This window comes from Dinoponera quadriceps, unplaced genomic scaffold (genome assembly GCF_001313825.1).
Source record: "Dinoponera quadriceps isolate SergipeBrazil2010 unplaced genomic scaffold, ASM131382v1 scaffold4585, whole genome shotgun sequence".
NCBI classification, from domain to species: Eukaryota; Metazoa; Arthropoda; class Insecta; order Hymenoptera; family Formicidae; genus Dinoponera; species Dinoponera quadriceps.
In genome coordinates this window covers 931,518-951,488 of record NW_014559030.1, presented here as the reverse complement: position 1 = coordinate 951,488, position 19,971 = coordinate 931,518, and the positions used below count along the sequence as shown (strand labels likewise).

Below are 19,971 nucleotides of genomic sequence, written 5' to 3'. Positions count from 1 at the left end.
TTGGACGATCTTTCTCTCCCACTTCGCGCACACTGTGCAAACTCCGTTTGAGATAGTGTAAATTGGTTCAATTAAAGTATCGAGAGGAATTATTACCCCCAATTAACCGGCCTCGCTACTTGTACTGTTACTCGGACGACATTTACATCTATATTTTATCCAAAAATAAAAGTGCGTTAAATACAGCTGTAATTTTGTGAGAAACCTTATCTTGAAAACTTTTATTACGCATGATAGCGCTCAGGCTTTCTTATCAGAGATAACATAGCTGGACCGATCCTATATATTCGCATGCATGTATCGCGCTATCTGTTTTTCGATTTCGTGTAAAAATGTAGAAAGATATTGTATTGAAAATATACGTATATTCTCCATCGCGCCTAAAATAACGACGCCAGCTTATTTTTCTGGAAAATCACGAAGCAATTTTTGTTCGCAAACGTTAATTTACCATCGGTGAGAAAATGTGCTCAGACAACAATCGGTAACTACAGTTCCAATTAATACCAACCGAGAAGCTCTGCGGAGCTGTCAAACTGTTTTACCGACGGGAGCATACACGTGGAGATCACGTGGTGAGTGTCAAGCGTTGTGACTGCATCTATTTATCGCACGGATGCTATACTTTGAGAATACTTTCCTTTGAGACTGGAATTACGATTATCAGGCGTTAACATAATGAAAATTACTATTTGCTTCGAAGTAATTGTGAAACACTTTTAACTTTTAATTTATGAGAGATCGCGAAGAGCTTTTTGAGAAGATAAATCCCTCAAAGCTACTGTCAAGAAATAATTCGTTCAATCCGTTAAATTATAATAATTCAATGTTATATTTAGTTGAAAAAGCCGAGAAAGAGATATGAAAGTCTGTCGACATGCCTTACGCATCAAACGATAAATTCGGATAACAGAGATAAATTAAGTCTGGTGTCGTTGCGTTAAACGCGAAAATGTACATTCGTTTGCCGAATGATTCATCGCGATTTATCGACGAACATCCGCGTACCAGACATGGTAAAGCTTGACGAAGAGTATAATAAACAAAGGCCTCGGAACCACTGATTGTTGCCAAATACGCGCTCGAAGACGCGTGGGTTTAACTCACGAAGGTTAAAAGTGCACTGCACTCTGTCACGAAACGAGCGTTGCAGAGCGTGGCATGCGGTTTATTTTTGCAAAAGTCGCCTCGACCTTGCCAACCTTGGCGTGTACACCTTTCCTACGCACTCACTTTGAACGATTCAAGAAAAATACGCGAAAAATACATACGGTTTTACACAGTTTTTTTAAGAGATCTATGCAGTTAAAACGTCGCAATGTTCGTTTGTTTCCAATTCTCCACGTTTGTTCATAAAAGATTAAGATTAAAAACTTAATTGTGATTCTACCCCGCAAGAAAATTACAACCAAATAGAAAAATTGGGCAAATTTTGTCTTCAGTTTTAAGCGTCCCGATCGACTCGTGCGTCGTTACGCAGTTGCGCTAAATTTATGCAGCTCGTCACAAATAGCGCGACCAGCAAGTTGTTTACGTTTGCCAGTACAAAGTTTGCTGCGACAAGGATAGTTGCTACGCTCTAGTTTGTCCGTGAACTGGCGGCGCTTCATCCTGAATCGTTCTGAGGCAGGGGAATTTTCGTTGACTGGAGCGTCGTTCGCGCGGCGGTCACGTCGAAAATTTGCGATCTCTTTCTTTGTCTTGGCTTTACGTGCCAAAATATTTGTGCACACGCGATAACGTTTATCTCATTATAATCTACCTCCACGGATCAAATATTGACAGCATATACGACGTGTAATAAATTGTGAAAATCGAGAAAAAAATTACGTTCTTCGATTTCATAAATAACCTTTCGTCGTAACATTCGTTTTCAAGGCAAAATTAATTTTCCATATTCATCGATGTGAATTGATTTCAGCTACTTTCAAACGTTATGCAAAACACCCGATATATTTGTATTTTGATAGAAAATGTACTAATTAAATAAGTTAAGAATAGAAATACGAGATCCGTATATAAAAGTGATAAAGATAAAACACCGTATTGAATAACGAACACGAGACATTAATACTCTCATTTAGCGTTATCTGACACTTACCAAATAAGGTGAACGAATATGTGAGACATTATATTCCAATCGTGTGTTAGTACGTGTGAAATGTCGTGGATTTTTTCACGCAGTAGAAAAATATCGTGACATTGATGTGAGCGATTAACCTCATGTTTTAGCTAAGTTCGAAATACAATCTTCGAAAACTTCAAGATATGAGATGTTACATACCTGAAACAAAAATATAATGTCGTCGTTTTAATACATAGTCGGCAAACAAAAATAGTAAAAGTACTCAAACATTGTAACTATAACAATCATCCACGTCTACAGCGATGAAAACTTTCTTAATTTAGCATTCCACGCGTTTAATTGCGCCACAGTCATCGCCTTGAAACATTGAATCGCGGATCGCAATTAACGCCTGAAAAGGGATAGAGAATTTTGCACTATGCGCATTTTCCAGTAACACAAATATTTCTAATAGCGTCTTTGTTCATGTCTGACGACATTTTTTCGTTATCGCGTCTATTACGCGACATAATAAATTATGTAGTAGCTGGCCATGAAAATACCAATTCCTACTATGTCATCGATGTTAACTATCACGACAACAGCCATCCAATCATTGGGACAAAAAAATGAAATAGTGACTTCTTAATAAAGGTTATAAAAAGTGTCCTCTATTAAGAAGTGATATTTTTTGTCAAACTCTGAGAATAACTAAAGCCATTTAAGCAAAAAAAGTAACACTTTTATCTTCCCAGGTTTACTTTTGGATAACTTAACATACAGCGAAGTCTACTTACAGTACGGTTTGAAAGCTTATAACAACGAAAGTTCAAGAGTACGAACGATATAATAAAAGTACGAACGTTGAGACAATGATCTCAGTGAATGAATAGCAATCGGCAGCGGGCAAGACGGCAAAAATACAGTGTCTCAGATCACCAGGGACAAAATTCGTGAGAGCATAGGACGGATCAAGACGAACAAAAAAGTCCTGTAACATTTTGCAAACAACCGCGCAAAATTTCAAGTTATTAATGATTGAAAAAGGCCATGTATTGCAAAATGAAAAATAACTTTTTTGTTCGAAGTAATCTATGATATATGATAGATAATTATATCCAGCGATAGACGTCGATATATTGAACTCTGAACCTGTTATGAACTTGTAGAACAAAAAAATCCGCTATTACGTAAATCTAGCAAATAATACGCAAATATTTTATTTATCAATTAAAGAAGTCTCTATACATAATCACTTTCAATAATTAATAACTCAAAATTTTGCGCGTCCTTTGCAAAATAGTAGAGAACATTTCGTTAACCTCAATCCGTTCTACACACTCACGAAGTTTGTCCCTGTTGACCTCAGGACACCTTATATATGCAACGTCCAAATTTAACAAATTTAACGGCAGCTCGGGGAAAAAAAAAGTAATTATAGCGAGCCATTTTGAACGATAGTCCGAGATATTTTAATGATTCGTCAGGAGAAAGTGACAAGAGGTGACTTAATAGCTGCGACAATATCTCCTCGTGGGCGAGGAAGACTCGAAAGAATGCGTCGACGTGCCAAATCCTATCTTCTCGATTCGAACAATCCGATCGGCACGTCGGCCTACACTCGCGACGTATCGTCGTATACGTGTCTCTCGACACGCGACGATATCTTTGCATCTCTGTGAGAAACAAAGCCTAGCCGAGAAGCCGAAAAGCAACATACGTCGTCCGGCACGAACGCCAGCATCATCCTCGGTTGCTTCCTCTTCCTCCGCGCCATTTGACACGTCGATCAGGCACCGGCGACTCCCGCGTTACGATTAATTACGCGCGTCGCTACGGCGCACACACGCGGCACCTAGTCTTAACTCGCGTCGCGTGCTGTCGGACTGCGGCTGCGGTTCGGAATCGGCTCGCCGTCGAGGTGCGAGAAGCAACGACGTCCTTTCGTCCCTCAACCACGACAGGTCGTCAGGGTCATCGTTTGCATACATTCACAATGCTGATTTATGAAAATTTATGGAGTGCACGATGGATACGTAAAAACGAACGACGCCGGGCAGCGATTCGTTCGCCGAGCGATAAAACGTCACAGCCGTCGGAACTGCCGGGTGTCTCTCGTAGGACTGGTGAACGGTGGGCAGGGAACTCGATTCTCGCGGTGGAGTATGACAACCTATTGAGGCTCACTTATCGTAAAGATCAAATCGACGGCGCGAATTTTAGAGCGCCGGACATTCACGTAATCGGCTTTTTCCAGGATATTGCAGGATATCCCGGTAAACCGTCGCAAGGTTCATGCTTATCATCATCTGTTCGCGTGATATATTTCAATAAGTAATAACTATAAATCGTGTCCTTACATTCGCAACATGCGTACCTTTTGATTCGTTAATGAAATATCCATGGAGCGTGTGAGAGATGAAAATGTACACAGAAAAATATTACTTTCCCCGCGAAGAAAAATGCAATTATTCAGTTTATCTGATTTTTCATTTTAAGTAGTGGTTATCTTGAACGAAGTAGTGGTTATCTTGAACGAAGAATGTTTTCTTGATAATAGTATTAAAATATATACTTGTCGCAAATATTAGGAAAGCTCATTATCATTTAATTTTACTTCGATAAGGTTTATAATATTCTTGAAAGGAGAACCAATTCTTCCTTCGAGTAAATGATAAGCTTTTTTAATATTTGTCATAAATATATTTTAATATTATGTCAAGGAAATATTTTTTATTCAAAATAATCATTACATAAAAGGAGAAAAATAAATTGAGTAATTGCTTTCTACGAGATACAAGTCATATTTTTCTCTATATGCACGGAAAAAAAAGATTGGTTGAATTAATGTGTCATAACGTTACTAAGCGCGTGTTGATAGAAGACAGGAAGCGGACGGGACCCGAAACCGAAAACCGTACAAAAACTGATATTTTTGTCGGAATCGTAAACCAAAATTTCATAAAGCCTACAGGAACCGAAACCGAAATCGGAATCGTTATATTTTTTTCGGTTTGTGGTTTCTTTTTGGTTCACTATTTCGGTTCTTATTCTGTTATTGTAAATAATCTTTTTTTTTTAATTTCATAATAAAATTCTACTTCTTACAAAAAAGTAGGATATTAATTAGTTATATAGTTAACAAATAGAAAATAAACTTCAAGCATACGATATTGAACAGAAGAGGAATAGAAGAAGTAATACAATTTTGAGATAAATAGAAAAACAATCATCCTGAATTGTACAAATTATTCTAACGAAACATGTATATTCTGAGTAAGTTCGGAGAATATCGAGGTATTCTCCGAATATTCTCAGAATCTACATAATTTATATGTTCCATTAGGAAGAGTTCCATAGGAAGAGATTACAAATAACGAGGATAATATTATATTATATCCGAAAATGTTAAGAGCAGAAAGAAGAAATAATGAATAAATGCCATCTACAATCTCTTAAATGACAGCAGTTCAAGTTACTCGAGATATTTGTTAATTAGGTTCGTTTAGAAGACGATTTGTCTCATCTCTTTTAAATCTGAATCCTGAAGCCTTGAATAATTATGTAGAATAATTCAATCATTTCGTATTTTATTTTTCTTTGCATAAAGTCAAATATTTCATCTTTGTATTCGTACGTATATCACAACCAGTAATGTCGATATGTGTGCGCCATAAAACATCGATAAAGAAACGTAAGAATTGGTTACAAGATACATGTGTGTGTGCGTGTGTGTGTAATACAATTGTATTACGTGTGTGCAAGTAAGCGTTCGTACGGGCCAATAATAATAATCAACGGTTTACTATTGCTACATCATCGATTAGCCCTCATGGGATAGCCCTCATTTCATCTAAAGGAAAATTATATGTATAATTCTACTTCAAACTTTAGTTAAGACAAGACAATCGTTCTTCGCCATGCCCGGACATTTTTAATAATAAATTATTTAACACATATAAATTTGAAATGTCTCATTATGTCAGTATCTTTGCAATATGTTAATTATACATTTTCAAGTGGCTATAAATTCTCGTGACGAGATGAAATAAAAAACAAGTCGCATATGATATTTTCAATGTTTCAACGTTGAAAATAACGTTGCACAGAAATAGAACAGATAATACATAGTAATTCCATAGTTTGAAAGTTCAATGAGAACAGTGAGTATTGATGTACAAAGTTCAACATTCGAGTTAAAAAGGAGGAAATGTAGTCTTATTTTCAATTATTTACGTCTCTAAATTTATGATCAAAGTGAGATTATGAAAGCGGTTTTCTATTATGAGAAACGTGCAAAATGTATATTCAAAACTTCTCAATTACACATATTCGTTTCCTCGTGAATCACCCGAAAATTGTTCATACGGAGCTGACATTTCATACATGATGACTGATGTCACGTTTCTCAGCACGGAACGAAATCATTTCGCTCGAACTGGCTTTTAGCTGGCTAATTTATACAAATTAACAACATACCAACAATCGTGCTAGTCTTTACGACCATTCGTTCCGCTCAACGGGAAATTGGAAAGCAAATTAATTTATCGTTTTTCTTATTGACGTACGCCACCTTGAGATACCAATCAATCGTAATATTGTTGTCCGACTTACAATTAGTCAGGTCAACAGTCGACAACATTTTTCTTGCTTGTATATATCATAAATCTGATCTATTGCGAGACAGGGTCATAAAATATCATAAGTCTTAGAGGAAAATATGGAATATATATTAAAAGGAAAGAGATAACGCGCCTTCTNTCTCTCTCTCTCTCTCTCTCTCTCTCTCTCTCTCTCTCTCTCTCTCTCTAAGCGAAGATACGAGATTTGGTGAACGGATTCGTCAAGTTTGCCCCTCGCATCGCGAACGTTTCAATTGATATTTAAATATTGCTTGATAAATACGCACGTGGTTAAAAAATAAAGTAAAGGAAAAGTAAGCAAATAGAAACGGTAAAATGTATATACGACTTTGTTTCAACAAGAATCTTCGCCTCATAACGTTTACCTAAATCTCGAGTTGCTTGTCAATTCTTTATCCAGTTTTTCTTTATCCAAATTTTTGTAATTGCATTTTACACTCGAGAATCTCATACTTGAAGAATTATGATGTGATACAACGAGAAAATACACATTGCAATGTTGTCATTTCTTTTAATTTCTCATCAGATGCTTTAACCTGCGCGCGCAAAAATAAATTAAAAGTTTCACATGCAAATGATGTGTATCGCAAAATTCATTACGTCGAATCTCCAATATAGCAATGTTCATCAGAACATATTCTAGAACATTATGCGTGCTACGTTTCTTATATTGAAATTTCACTTTACATATAAATTACTGAGAACCCGCAGTATTTCCCGCATAATTTCTCTTCGCGTTGCTGCTATCACGTGTTCAACAAAGTACGGGAGAGAAGATCGTTCTTCTTGAAATAATATTACAATTGACAGAATGAGATTATCGCGCGCGTGCGCGCGCGCGAGAGAGAGAGAGAGAGAGAGAGACGAATAAAATTTCAAACAACAACGCAGGAAACATGTTGCGAGCCTTGAGCAAAATTCATTTTTTTACCAGGCTGTTTTTTGTCAGCCGGTCCCTCAAAAAAAAAAACGACAACCGATAACAAGCTAGCATGATAATAAGCATCTAAAAATATGCAATGAATGTGACAGTTATATGAAATACATATTACATATATGTTAAGAAAGTTATTCATATTACGTCGCAATATCATAGTGTTAAAGTATTGGTACAGAGTCGAGCAATATGTGCGTTTCGATCTAAAAATACATATTAAATAGCTATATAATTAGATATTCAATGACACACTTCAATATTGCGCATAGCCTTTCGTTTCAAGCAAGTGTTACTTTACATTAGTGCAGTTGACTCTACAGGAAACCCGAGATAAAGATTTCAATATAAGATTTCAATATAACATTTCAATATAACTTGTTTTCAAAGTTGGAGAGACGGTTTTATCAAAGCATCGATATAATCTCATGTATATACGAGGTCTGTTCAAAAAGTATCGCGAATTTTGTTTTTTCAAAAATTATTTATTTATTCATGAACATCTATTTTGTCTCCTTCAAAGTAATCCCCATCAGATATTATACACTTGTGCCAACGTTTTTTCCAATCCTCGAAGCACTTCAAAAAATCATTTTTTGTGATCTTGTTCAGCTCCTCCTTCGATGCCGTCTTTATCTCCTCAGTCGTAGAGTAGCGTCGTCCTTCCATGTGTCTCTTCAGTTTCGGGAAGAAGAAAAGTCACAGGGGGCCAGGTCTGGGGAATACGGTGGCTGCGGCATCATTAGTGTGTTGTTTTTGGCCAAAAATTCGCGCACAAGCAACGATGTGTGAGCAGGGGCGTTGGTACGAATTTCGCGGCGACCTGTCTCATGCCCAAATCATTAGTAAAAATCGAATGGCACGAGCCAATCGATATGTTTAGGTCCTCAGCAACTTCTCTAACGGTGATTCGACGATTGGCCAATACTATTTTCTTCACTTCATCAATGTTTTCGTCTGTTGTTGACGTGCTCGGGCGTCCGGCACGCTCTTCGTCGTTCACATCTTCTCGGCCCTCTGAGAACATTTTGTACCACCGATAAACGTTGCTTCGGTCCAAGGTAGCTTCACCATATGCCACAGTCAACATTCGGAATGCGTCCGCGCACTTAATTTTGTTAGATTCTTTGATCCATTTTTTGGAATAGACAAAAATCGAAGACGAGCCAAAATACGTCCAAGCAAAACAGCTGTCAAAGATAAACTGAATATTCAAAATGGCCGAACTTGTCGGCATAAGTGAGGGACATGAGTACCAACATAACGCCACAAAAAAATTGAAAATCGAATATACGTAACCCGCGGAAATTCAAAATTCGCGATACTTTTTGAACAGATCTCGTATTCGATAACGTGTTAGACAGATTCCTGAGTTAATGAATTGATCAATCAATGAAAATAGACCAAGCGTCTAATCGATGAAGCATAATTATCAAAATACGCGCCTGCCAAAAGAGTATTATTGGGTTTTAACTTGCCTCCTCTCGCTATAATTTGCATTTAGAACGCAAGAGATGCGCCTCGATCGCGGTGAGGTAGTTTCCCAATCTCGATCTGTCAAAAACAATTTTTGTGCCCATCGCTACGTAAAATGCGTATATTTTTCACGAGACACGCTTGACTGCGAGTGCCTTTCTACGACTGGGGAAAGTCCGACGTCCTCGCTCTTTCATTCTCGATTTTCATCCGCGTAAAAAACGGCTTCGTAAAACGAGCCAAATATTAATACGAAGGAGGAAGTCGGCTCGCGCGCTTTTAATAACGTCGAGAGGAAGCCCGGGATCGAGGAAGCCAAGAAGTGTTTTGAAGACTGTTTATCGAAAAGTGAATACGAATATATGGGGAATCATTCATATTCATCATTCATATTCATTAAGAATCTGATCTCTACCTTTATAATAGTTACCGCGGAGCGTTGGAAGGAGCAGCGACTTTGAACGGGATGCGATTATCAACATCGACATGAGTAATCGCATTATATTACACAGTCCGTCGGTGCTCAGGTAAATATTAGAAACCCGTAGTTTCACTTTTGAGAATAACGCGTACGAGGAAAACTTTATTACGCGGCGATGTTTGTGCCGTTCGTCATCAACACTTGGTGTCGCATCGCGCGCATCTCTACGACGACTTTCAACGCGGCACAACAGTCGAAAACATCCACTTGCTGAACCGCGGTAATTAGTGTCACGATTCCGTCTGATTTGCATCAACGTGAAACGACGAATCTTCAGAAAGAACGGTGAATATCGGCCAAAATGAATAGCGATGCAGCGACGAGAGGCCGCGCCGAAATATAAAACACGCGAACCTTGGGATTTGCATGACGTTGAATCGTTCAACGTCAGTCGTCCTTAACACGCGAAAAGTTACAGGCAGAAGGGCGAGTTTCTTTTCGCGCACGATGATCACACGTTATGATCGTCTCGAGGATCCTCGGCGGGCTCCTAATTCTGGACACGGCGTATCGCTCTGGAAAACGAGAGCGATTTGCACAGGGACTCTCGCATCAATCCTCGTGGAATCGGGGTCGCATCTGGTTCTTCCTCTTTTTTTTCTCTCGCAAAGTCATTCGTAACGCGCGCGCGCATACCCACGCACATTTGCATACAATTATTTTGGTGATCGAGGCCGTCGCACTTTGGCAATGTCGAAATATGCGTTCGAACAAAGCGGCCAGAGTAAGGTAAGTATTTATAATTACGACCGAGAAACGATCGCGCGATAATTCCCCCCCNCCCCCCCCCCCCCCCCCGGCGAAATAAACTTAAACGCTAATCCTTTCGAATATTCCTCTGAGATCCGATAAATTCAGTCGAAGTCGTTCTTCTACGCATTGGAATGAGGCCAGATATCTAATTTGGAGAGAAACAGTTCTCGGTAGTGTACGGAAAATACGTTTATACGTACTTTCGTCGCAGCAGCCGAGGATTGTTGTATAAATTCGTCATAGCTGTACTCCTCGTGATTTATTTTAATTTATGAACATGCGTTTTAGTATCATTTTAGTATCATTTCGATCATAAGACCGACGACAGCTTTATTCTGATGTCGAAAATAGAATTTTACGGTTACACGATTATTACTATTTTCCCATTGACATTGAAAATCGCGATGGGATTTCGTTACTCAAAAGAGCATGAGAAATAAATTGTACACTGAGAAACCCATTTAGTTCGCAAACAAAATTCTTGTTTGGATATAGGCAAACAAATGTTTTGGTTACGAGAATCAAAGTTTGATTCTCTGAACTAAACCTTTTTCATTTTTGTCTCAGAGAATCAAACTTTTGACACACTTGAGAATGTATGATATGGTTCTGCGTTCTAGCTTTCCAATCCAATATCCTGCCCTGGCACTTACTGGATACTTGACACTTGTGTAAAGAAGTTTCGAACATAGAAATGATTAAATTATCAAGTTCCACACGCGATATGTATCAAAACATATCGTGTCGGTCACTCGTAACTCGTATCCTCGTCGGTTAACGTGCGATCACTAACACTGCGTTTCCGATCGATTCGTGCTTCTTCGTGTACACGTGCAAGAAAACTCTTGGTTCGTCTAACTGAATGAAGATCAGACGAAAATCGATGACAAGAAACAACGCTTCTGTTATCGTTACCGAAAACATTTGTTTGAACATTAAGCTGCGTTAAAACCTCCAACTAATAGAGAGTATTTGTATAGTGTTTCACCTCGAAACTTTTTGTTGATACTTTTCAAGTTCAATAGAATGGCTATAGAAGCTATAGAACTACAATTTCGACTGGGAACATTTTTTTTGTTTCTCTTTTGCATCACATTAATCGTGACTTTTCAATATACTGAGTCACATTGTTTCGCAAATATTTGCACTGCGACAACTAACTCATTACAAAACGCTCTCGTGTTTAATATATATGACACGTTTCGCGAAACGAAGTTCTAAATTTTTAAGTGAGACAAATTCATTCGTTAGAAACTGCTGTTATATTATATATATTATATATGAGACATGATGCTTTTACGTCAATTTCTTGCATCATTTCTTGCTCCGAAAGTTGTGCGTCATTATGATGACTATACCAAGTGTAGAAGTATGAAACCGGAATTTCCCTATAGATGGTGCTAGCCACCAATTTAGGGACCGTAAGACCGCTTCTGCAGCGCCATCATCTCCCTCTAACAACTTACGAAGATTTTCAACACACAACAACCCAAGTTCCATACACCGGTATATTTTTCTATAACCTTAAACATGTCGAGTTTTATGCCTACGAACTACGATCTGCGGACAGCATTGGTTTTTTGTTATCATTTGAAGAAAATTGCTGCAGAATCGCATCGAATGCTTGTCGAAGCTTACGGTGAACATGCTCTTGGTAAAACACGGTGTTTCGAGTGGTTCGAAAAATTTAAAAGTGGTGATTTTGACGTGAGAAACGAAGAGCGTGGGAAACCACCGAAAAAGTTCGCAGACAACGAATTGCAAGCCTTATTGGATGAAGATGATACTCAAACTCAACAAGAACTCGCGGATGAATTGAATGTGACGCAGAAAGCTGTCTCAATTCGTTTGAAAGCCATGGGAAAGATTCAGAAAGTGGGAAAATGGGTTCCGCATGAACTGAATGAAAGACAGCAAGAAAATCGAAAAACCACTTGTGAAATGCTGCTCGACAGATACAAAAGAAAGTCCATCGTATCATGACAGGTGATGAAAAATGGATATATTTTGAGAATCCTAAGCGTCAGAAATCATGGGTGAATCCAGGCGAACCATCGACATCCACTGCAATCGCTTTGGAAAGAAGACAATGCTCTGTGTTTGGTGGGATCAGAAGGGTGTAATCTATTATGAGCTGCTAAAACCTGGTGAAACCGTTAACACTGATCGCTACCAACAGCAAATGATCGATTTAAATCGAGCATTGCGTGAAAAACGACCGGAATATGGAAAAAGGCAACACAAAGTCATTTTGCTCCATGATAATGCCCCATCACACACAGCAAAACGGGTCAGGGAAACGATCGAGGCGTTCAGTTGGGAAATACTAACGCATGCGGCTTATTCTCCAGACTTGGCTCCGTCCGATTATCATCTATTCGCATCAATGAGACACGCTCTCGCTGAATAACGCTTCAATTCGTATGAAAATGTACAAAAATAGCTCGATAGCTGGTTCGCTTCAAAAGAAGAAATGTTTTTTTGGCGTGACATTCATAAACTGCCGGAGAGGTGGGAAAAATGTATAAATAGCAATGGACATTATTTTCAATAAAATATTTTTTATCATTTTCAAACAACAGACGTGTAATTTTTACAAAAAAATTCCGGTTTCATACTTTTACACCTGGTATTATCATCTCAAGGTGACATATTTTCAAACATCAAGCAGCTGATAACTTCTCGAAATTGTTTCGAATAGATTTCGTTAAAATTCTTATGTCGTTCTTCATGCTACTTCAGATTTAAAAAGTTATAGTTTGTATATAATGTTTCACTGGGGCACTTTCAGTCTCAACAATATAGTTGCGCTATATCGATGCAATTTTACATTTGACACTCTAAAACATGCAAAAACGTACATTCGAATGCGAAGTGATGATGACAACAATCTCGTTAGTAACACAATTACAAACGTACAGTTCCACCTGCAAGCTTTTGCCGCAAGTGGCGAGCTGATTCAGAAAAGAATACCTTCGCGTGATATCATAGCGTCGCGTGACCTCAGCTCGCCAAAGACTGTAGAATTCTATTAGTAACCAAATCCAGTTGACACCGTTCTATTCCAAGCGGATCAATTTCATTTTTAATTATGCTCACGCGGTTTGTCGCGAGAAACACAAAGGAGAAAGAAATTTTCGCTTCGATAGATATAATTTAAACTGATAGATCAGCGCGCGCGGAGGATGTCTACTCTCAGAAATGTCAATTATTAATACGTTCTCACGTGGCGATCACGATTATAAAGTTACTTCCCTCTAGTGATTCTACTAAGCTCATTTCGAGAAAGTAAACGGGTAGGAAATTTAGAATAAAAGGGCGGGAATAAGGTGGAAGAGAGACTACAGATTTGTAAAATAAATGTTATTTGATGAAAAGGAAAAAAAAAACACGACATACTTTGCATCATTCGTCGGTTATTGCGCACGATCTATTATCATTTATTGTACGTAATGTTATCGATTATGATGTTTCTTTTACCCGTGATGCATATGATTATTCATCTCGATGCGTCATTACGAGCAATTGAAGACGATCGAAGGATTGTAAACCCAGTGCTAAAAACGGTCGAAGCTAAGCCATCGAGGGCAGATTTGCAATTAGTTAACCTAGATTAGTCGATACGAGTAACCCGCATACACAAGGACACTAAGCCCGAGAAGGAAAGAACCGATCCTCGTGTGGGCTCGGCAAAAAGTCGCGAAAATACCGGCGACCCGCGGATGACCGAATGCAGTCACGCTCTCGAGATGCAACAAAGAAAAGTGGGTGACTCATCGATCCGTTATTTTTCTGCATGCGCCGCGTTGTTTATAGCATTAGCTCGTAGAATTCGTTTCTTCGAAGTATTGACGGTCTTATGAATATTGTTGAATATTCTTTCGTAACGCACACAGAAATAACTTAGTTTGCAACTGGGTCGACAGTAAATGCTATCACTCTGTACTCTTTGTGATTAAATTCAACTAAATATAAATAAATAAATATATTCTAAATCAATTAATACGTCCACTTTAATCGCCGTGTACGACTTTTTATAGCATGAAAGTATAGCTCTCAAATATTTCGAAACTCAATGTGAAATATTTGAGAATAAAAAAGTATTTGATTTAGATCCTAGATCCACCTAATTCTATTCTTGCATATAAAGAGCATACATGAAGTAATACAACAGAGGTCTTTAAACTATAGCTGTAAACATGATCTTCCGTTACGCAAGTAGCGTGTAAGATTCCGCGAAAAGAATTAGCTCGATCTTAATTAATGAGTGAAATGATGTGCGAGCCAATTTATTATCTCAAAGAAGGGAAGAGACGGAGAAGGAGGGAGAGATAGAAGGGCGCTTCGGCGAGCAACAAGGTCATTGCAAGGATTTGCGAGGTCATTTACATGACGCGATATACTGCTGCTGCGTAAAGGAGCGATCGTGTTCTCCTTTCAACAGGTCTCTCCTTCCAACGTGACCGCGTCGGGGCGCGACTATTTTTGATTTTTCAGAACATTCGCTTCGGCCAAAGAAAAATAATGTTCGCGCGCGCCAGGCATTATTTTTAAATCCGATTGTTGCATGCATCATGATTTACGCCCGGGATTTACGTCACAAGACCGCTTTATTTTTCTGTCATTTCGAGAAATATCATAATAAAGATACTAATCATTCCTTCGAAATTGTTATAGGTGCTATAAATAAATTCTATGCAAATTTTCTCTTTTTAAAATAGAGAAGTTCACACAAACGAATAAGTCTTCGCATATATGAAAACCTTCATATCTATGAAAGTGTCAGAAATTTAAATATTCTGTCAGATAAGATACAAAATATAGTTATGAGTTACTACATATTAATTACATGAAATAAGAGTGAAGGGAGTGATGTAATGATCAGCATCACCTTGGACGGCGAAAGAAATGAAGAAATAGTTTGACATTACATGATCGCTTGAATGGTAAGTAATTTGAAAAGCTTGAAGGTTCATCATGTAATCTCTGTGACTAAACTGTGAGGTTCATCATATGCTCCATACCGTCTTCACACTGGTGTATGCTATTGCAGAGAGAAAGTCTTACACTTGAAACCGACTGAATAAAGTACCTCTTGAGTGAGTTCCGCTGCGCTGACTGGTTCTGCTGGAGTTTGCGTGGAGTTTGGTTGATCCGGAGACGTCACATTTCTCGCTGGACTTGGAACAGGCACACTAGGGCCTGCTACTGCTGCATCTCTGTTAGTTTCATCAATGTTCAGCAGGTAAGCGTGTATGGCATTGAAGCCAGAGCTCATTCTGTTGTATCTCCCCAGTGAGTTCAGTTCCTCGAACAGGTCCCTCTGATAATTCAAAAGCATAGAGTCTGGATTCTTTGGGTGGACGTACATCGGACGATGGACGATCGTGTGGGTGTCTGTGTGCCATCCGGAACCATTGTAGAGATCCAAAGAACCTACGCCGATGGTCCGGATGTCCAGGTAGTATTCTGGATCCACGCGCAGCAGGGAGAGCAGCAACGCCAGTTGCAGCAGCTCCTCCCGATAGAGTTTCTTTATGCACAGCATCTTGCTCCGATTGCGATCAGACTGAGAACAGAGTTCTATAGGCACTGACGTGTCGTCACAGTGGCTGGCTGTCAACGTTAAGTACAAGCGATAGCTTTAACATCATGAGACGGCGCGGCTGTCCCGCAAGGTATTCACTGACATCACGTGCGAACAGCGTAAAGACAGTCCCGTGGAAATAAACAGTCTTCCCTGGAGAGACAAATAGAGAGAGATAGAGAGGGTAACAACAGCACACCGTGTTCACGCGATGTAGCACATCTCGAGCAGTGGTCTTTGGAGCCTCTCGGGCTTTAAGGTTAGGTTAGGTTACGCCGCGGCGACAGGCCGGATGAGTAACGCGCTCGGCTGTCGGCTTTGATTCGCCTCGGTCGCGCGCGAGAAGCACGGAGGAGCGGCCGGGGAACGCGACCCGTCGGTCCGTACCGGCGGACTCGAAATAAAGAATCGCGGCTTTTGCCTGCGCCGTGCGTGTAGATAGGTCAGTTACACGCGCGAGCGACACCGAAAATAACCTCAAAAGCGCCCACGAGCCACATCAAACTGCACCTCGAATGTGCGCGCGCGCCTCGCCACACGCGCGCCGAGAATCGCGCACATACACGCACACACACCTCTTTGACAAACCGCGAGTCAGCACCTCCGTGTTCCGTTAGCGGCGCGCTCGGACACTATCGTCGCACTGACAGCGAGCGCGCGAACCATCCGCGATCAGCTGCGACCGCGGAAAAAACAGCTGAAACGGCGAACCCGCACTCTCGCGCACACACACACGCATATACACACACGTGTACGTACGCCCGAAAGGAAGACGCACGTGTGCGCGTACACAGGGCGAAAATCTCGCTCGCTCGCGACTCGCCTCTCCGAGAATAAAGGGATCGTCGCGCAGTGTGACAGGCGGCGAATTACGTGGACACCGCGTTCTCATGCCATGACATCGGCAGACGAAGACGCGCGCGAAGACTTACGACACTTCTCTCGCTCCCTCGACAGTCGTCAGAAGCGCGGAGAGAAACGGAGCGAACGCCACGCGCGCGCACCTTGCCGCGAGAGATTGCTCGCGATATGTGACTCAGCAATCGCGGCCCGACGACGTCGCGCGCTCGCCAGGGCCGCGGCGTCTTCCCCGCTCGCGCCACTCGCCAATCCGCCGCGAGACTCGCTCTCTCGCGCGCGCATCGATGTCGCATGATTATCATTGTTTCGCGCCTGATTTTATTCCTCCGTCCGTCCCGATCGATCCCGCTATCGCCTCGATAAGTGTTTCCGACACGCCGCGCACGTAATCCTCGTCGCGCGATAACACGCGCGCGGGTTCAAGCGAGGAGGAATGAAATAACCGCTCGGCAGCATCTCAGCCGACGTCTCGTTAAAATCAAATACGTCAACGCTGAATGCTCGAATAATACGCAATTTCGCGCGGACCCGCCGTTTGACGAAGCGTCGCTTCGAGTGAATTCAGATCATTGTAACGCAGACGGCGGAAATGCAAAGTCAATCAGGCCGTCGCGATAATGAGACCCGACCGCTACTGCGATTTACTGTGCATATTATTCGTGCATATGTTTATATAACACGGTGACTTTTATTTTCAGTTAGTAGATCTGCGCTCGGCGAGGAAAAAATATTTAGTGGTTATTGCGCAACTCTGTCTGCCTTGTGCGAGTGTGCGCAGGTGAGAATGAGAGTTTCGCGTTAAATTCCACGAGATTGTACTTTTAATCTCGCGTAGATCAGTTTCGTAGAATGAGTTTATCGGAGTCAAAGTTCTCACGTATATTCGGATCAAGGCGTAGTTGCGTCAGCGTATCAAATTGAAAAACGCGGTCGAAATCAATATTCCAATTTAGGATTGATTTCCATTAAACGTCGCTTCTCGACTCGGATAGTGTCGATGCGACGGGAGGGAATATGAAATATTGAAAATTTAAAGATTCCACAGCAGAACAGGCGGAAGGAGAGGTGTTTTCAGACATTCGTCGAGAATAAGTCGTCTCGAAGCTCAATGGGAAATACACTTCTGCGGTTTGATACAGGTCTTATGATCTTACGATCGTATCGTGCTAGCGTGTGCGGCTAGGTATGTGTTTAAAATACAGTCTATATACGACGGTATAGCGAAACGGCGATTATAGTGGAACGCGAAGTGCATATTAGCTCCAACGAATGGGTTACACGTGCGCTACTCTTATACGTTCCCGCAGTCTCGCGGCTTCGATTCGCTGGCGGGAGGCCCGTCTTCCGGCAGCTAATATCGTTAGCAACACAAAGTCTAACGCTGATTCTTTGATCAACGGATTTCTGCGTCGTAAAAATCGCCGCGGAGAAAAATTTCGTTTCACAAAAACCGCCGTTACTTGTATACCAATGAACGAAGCGTCATGAAGTTTGACACAGATGTCGAGGACAGTTGCGCCGAGAAATAAAAAGAACCTTAGAGATAAAAATGAATCTTGATATGCCGCGCTCAGTTTTAATTGAGCAACTTCACGAACTTTTGGAACAGAGTAGTATGTAGCTATTCATTTGACGCTTTATAGTTATATGTAAGTATACGTAAAACTCTGAGGTGTGCTTTCAATCGTAAGGCAAGATATCCTTTGTTCTGGAATTAAATATTGTTCTTCCAAAAAATTTCCTCGAGCTTAAATAGGTCGATTTTTTTCTCCCGAAAGAGAAGATCAAACGTGCAATCAAATGTTGAAAGAAGAGAAAGAAGGAAACCAGCTGATTACAAAATTTTTACGCGACACTATTATTTGATTGGATGTGAGAAATCAGCGGATATATAGGAAGTCGCATGATAAATTAATCGAAATTGAGTGACGCGATTTAGAGATCAACGTTTTACGAAGGACCATCAGTCGGTAAAACAGGCTGCTCAAAGTCGTTCGATGAGCCCGCGTGTTTGATTCGATCTGCAACGACGGCCGTCAGCTACATGTCGCTTTTCCGTGCACGATATGCATCATTTACGGTTATATTTATGACGGCAAACTTTGACCCGTGTCACGTGCCTCGGCTACTCGTGGCGTCGTTGCCACGTTTAGTCGCGCACGGGTTTCCACAAGCGCTTCACTGGCTGCACGTGTGTGCGTTTATATTGCGTGTACAGTCTCCACACATATCTACCTACTATCTCACGCATGCACAAATATATTATCGGCGCACTCACCTGATGCACGACCTTCGTCCGTGACGGCTCGTTACCTGGCGACATCGAGCGTATCCGCGGTAAATTCCCCGTCAACAGCATGCCTTCTCTCGATTCTTCGTCTTTCTCTTTTCTCTTTTCGAGAAGCAACGTTCCTTGTGATCTCCTCGCCTCGTGCGCGAAGCGTAGTCACGGATTCGCCCCGCCTGTCGAACCTTCACTGTTCCCGATCGCGACGGAACGTCACAGCGACGCTTCGCGCTCGTCTCGATACAGCACTCTCGTACGTAGCTATCGTTGATTTCCCGCGCGCATTATTATAGATTCTAACAACGAAGACATAGACTCCGATATTAGGCACGAGCAATACGCTCCGACAGCGTTTCGAAGTGTCGTCACCGTCCGAGCGCATTGGCGCCATTTACCACGCGACTTCTATGTAATTGACTAATCACGTCCACAAGAAAATTCTTTTTGTCCATCATTCTAAAACATGTTAAAAAATAAAAAAAAACAATAACGTTTCTCATCGCTCTTCATGAGATTCTATCGGTTATCCCGTTAAGAATCGATGCGGTAACATCGAAAAGCGCAAAGTATCAGAAATTTTCGAAATTTCGGTGAAATTCTCTAAATTTCGGAGGATGAAATATCTTTTTCCTTTTTCGGAATTTTAGCATTTCGTCGAGAATTCTAGTAGCTCCCCGAGTAGTTCCACCTTTTATCCTCCACGAATTAAAATGCTACGATTGAAAACTGAAAAGTTGCAGCGCTTCGCAGTCTCGGTGTTTAAGATTTTTTAAGAGGATGAAACTTCTTCGGAATTTCGACGTTTTGTTAAGAGTTCTATCAATTATCTTTGAAGATCGAGATTTGGTGTTTGCTGGATTTTAGTTTTATCTTTTGGCTCTCGA

General features: G+C 40.7%; 1 protein-coding gene across 4 annotated transcripts in view; it reads right to left on the bottom strand.

Moving 5' to 3' along the window:
- LOC106750139 (segmentation protein cap'n'collar) overlaps positions 1 to 19,337 on the bottom strand; it is a 119,948-nt gene extending 100,611 nt beyond the window's left edge. Inside the window, exon 1 of one of the 4 annotated variants that reach the window (XM_014630251.1) lies at positions 19,079 to 19,337. In XM_014630251.1, the coding sequence (XP_014485737.1) occupies positions 19,079 to 19,159 (81 nt within the window). In that variant the 5' untranslated portion in view covers positions 19,160 to 19,337. Of the gene's footprint in view, positions 1 to 3,785; positions 3,858 to 15,444; positions 16,958 to 19,078 lie in introns of those variants that run through there. The other 3 variants (XM_014630250.1, XM_014630249.1, XM_014630252.1) reach the window with 3 other exon arrangements.
- Between the last annotated feature and the right edge of the window lie 634 nt (positions 19,338 to 19,971).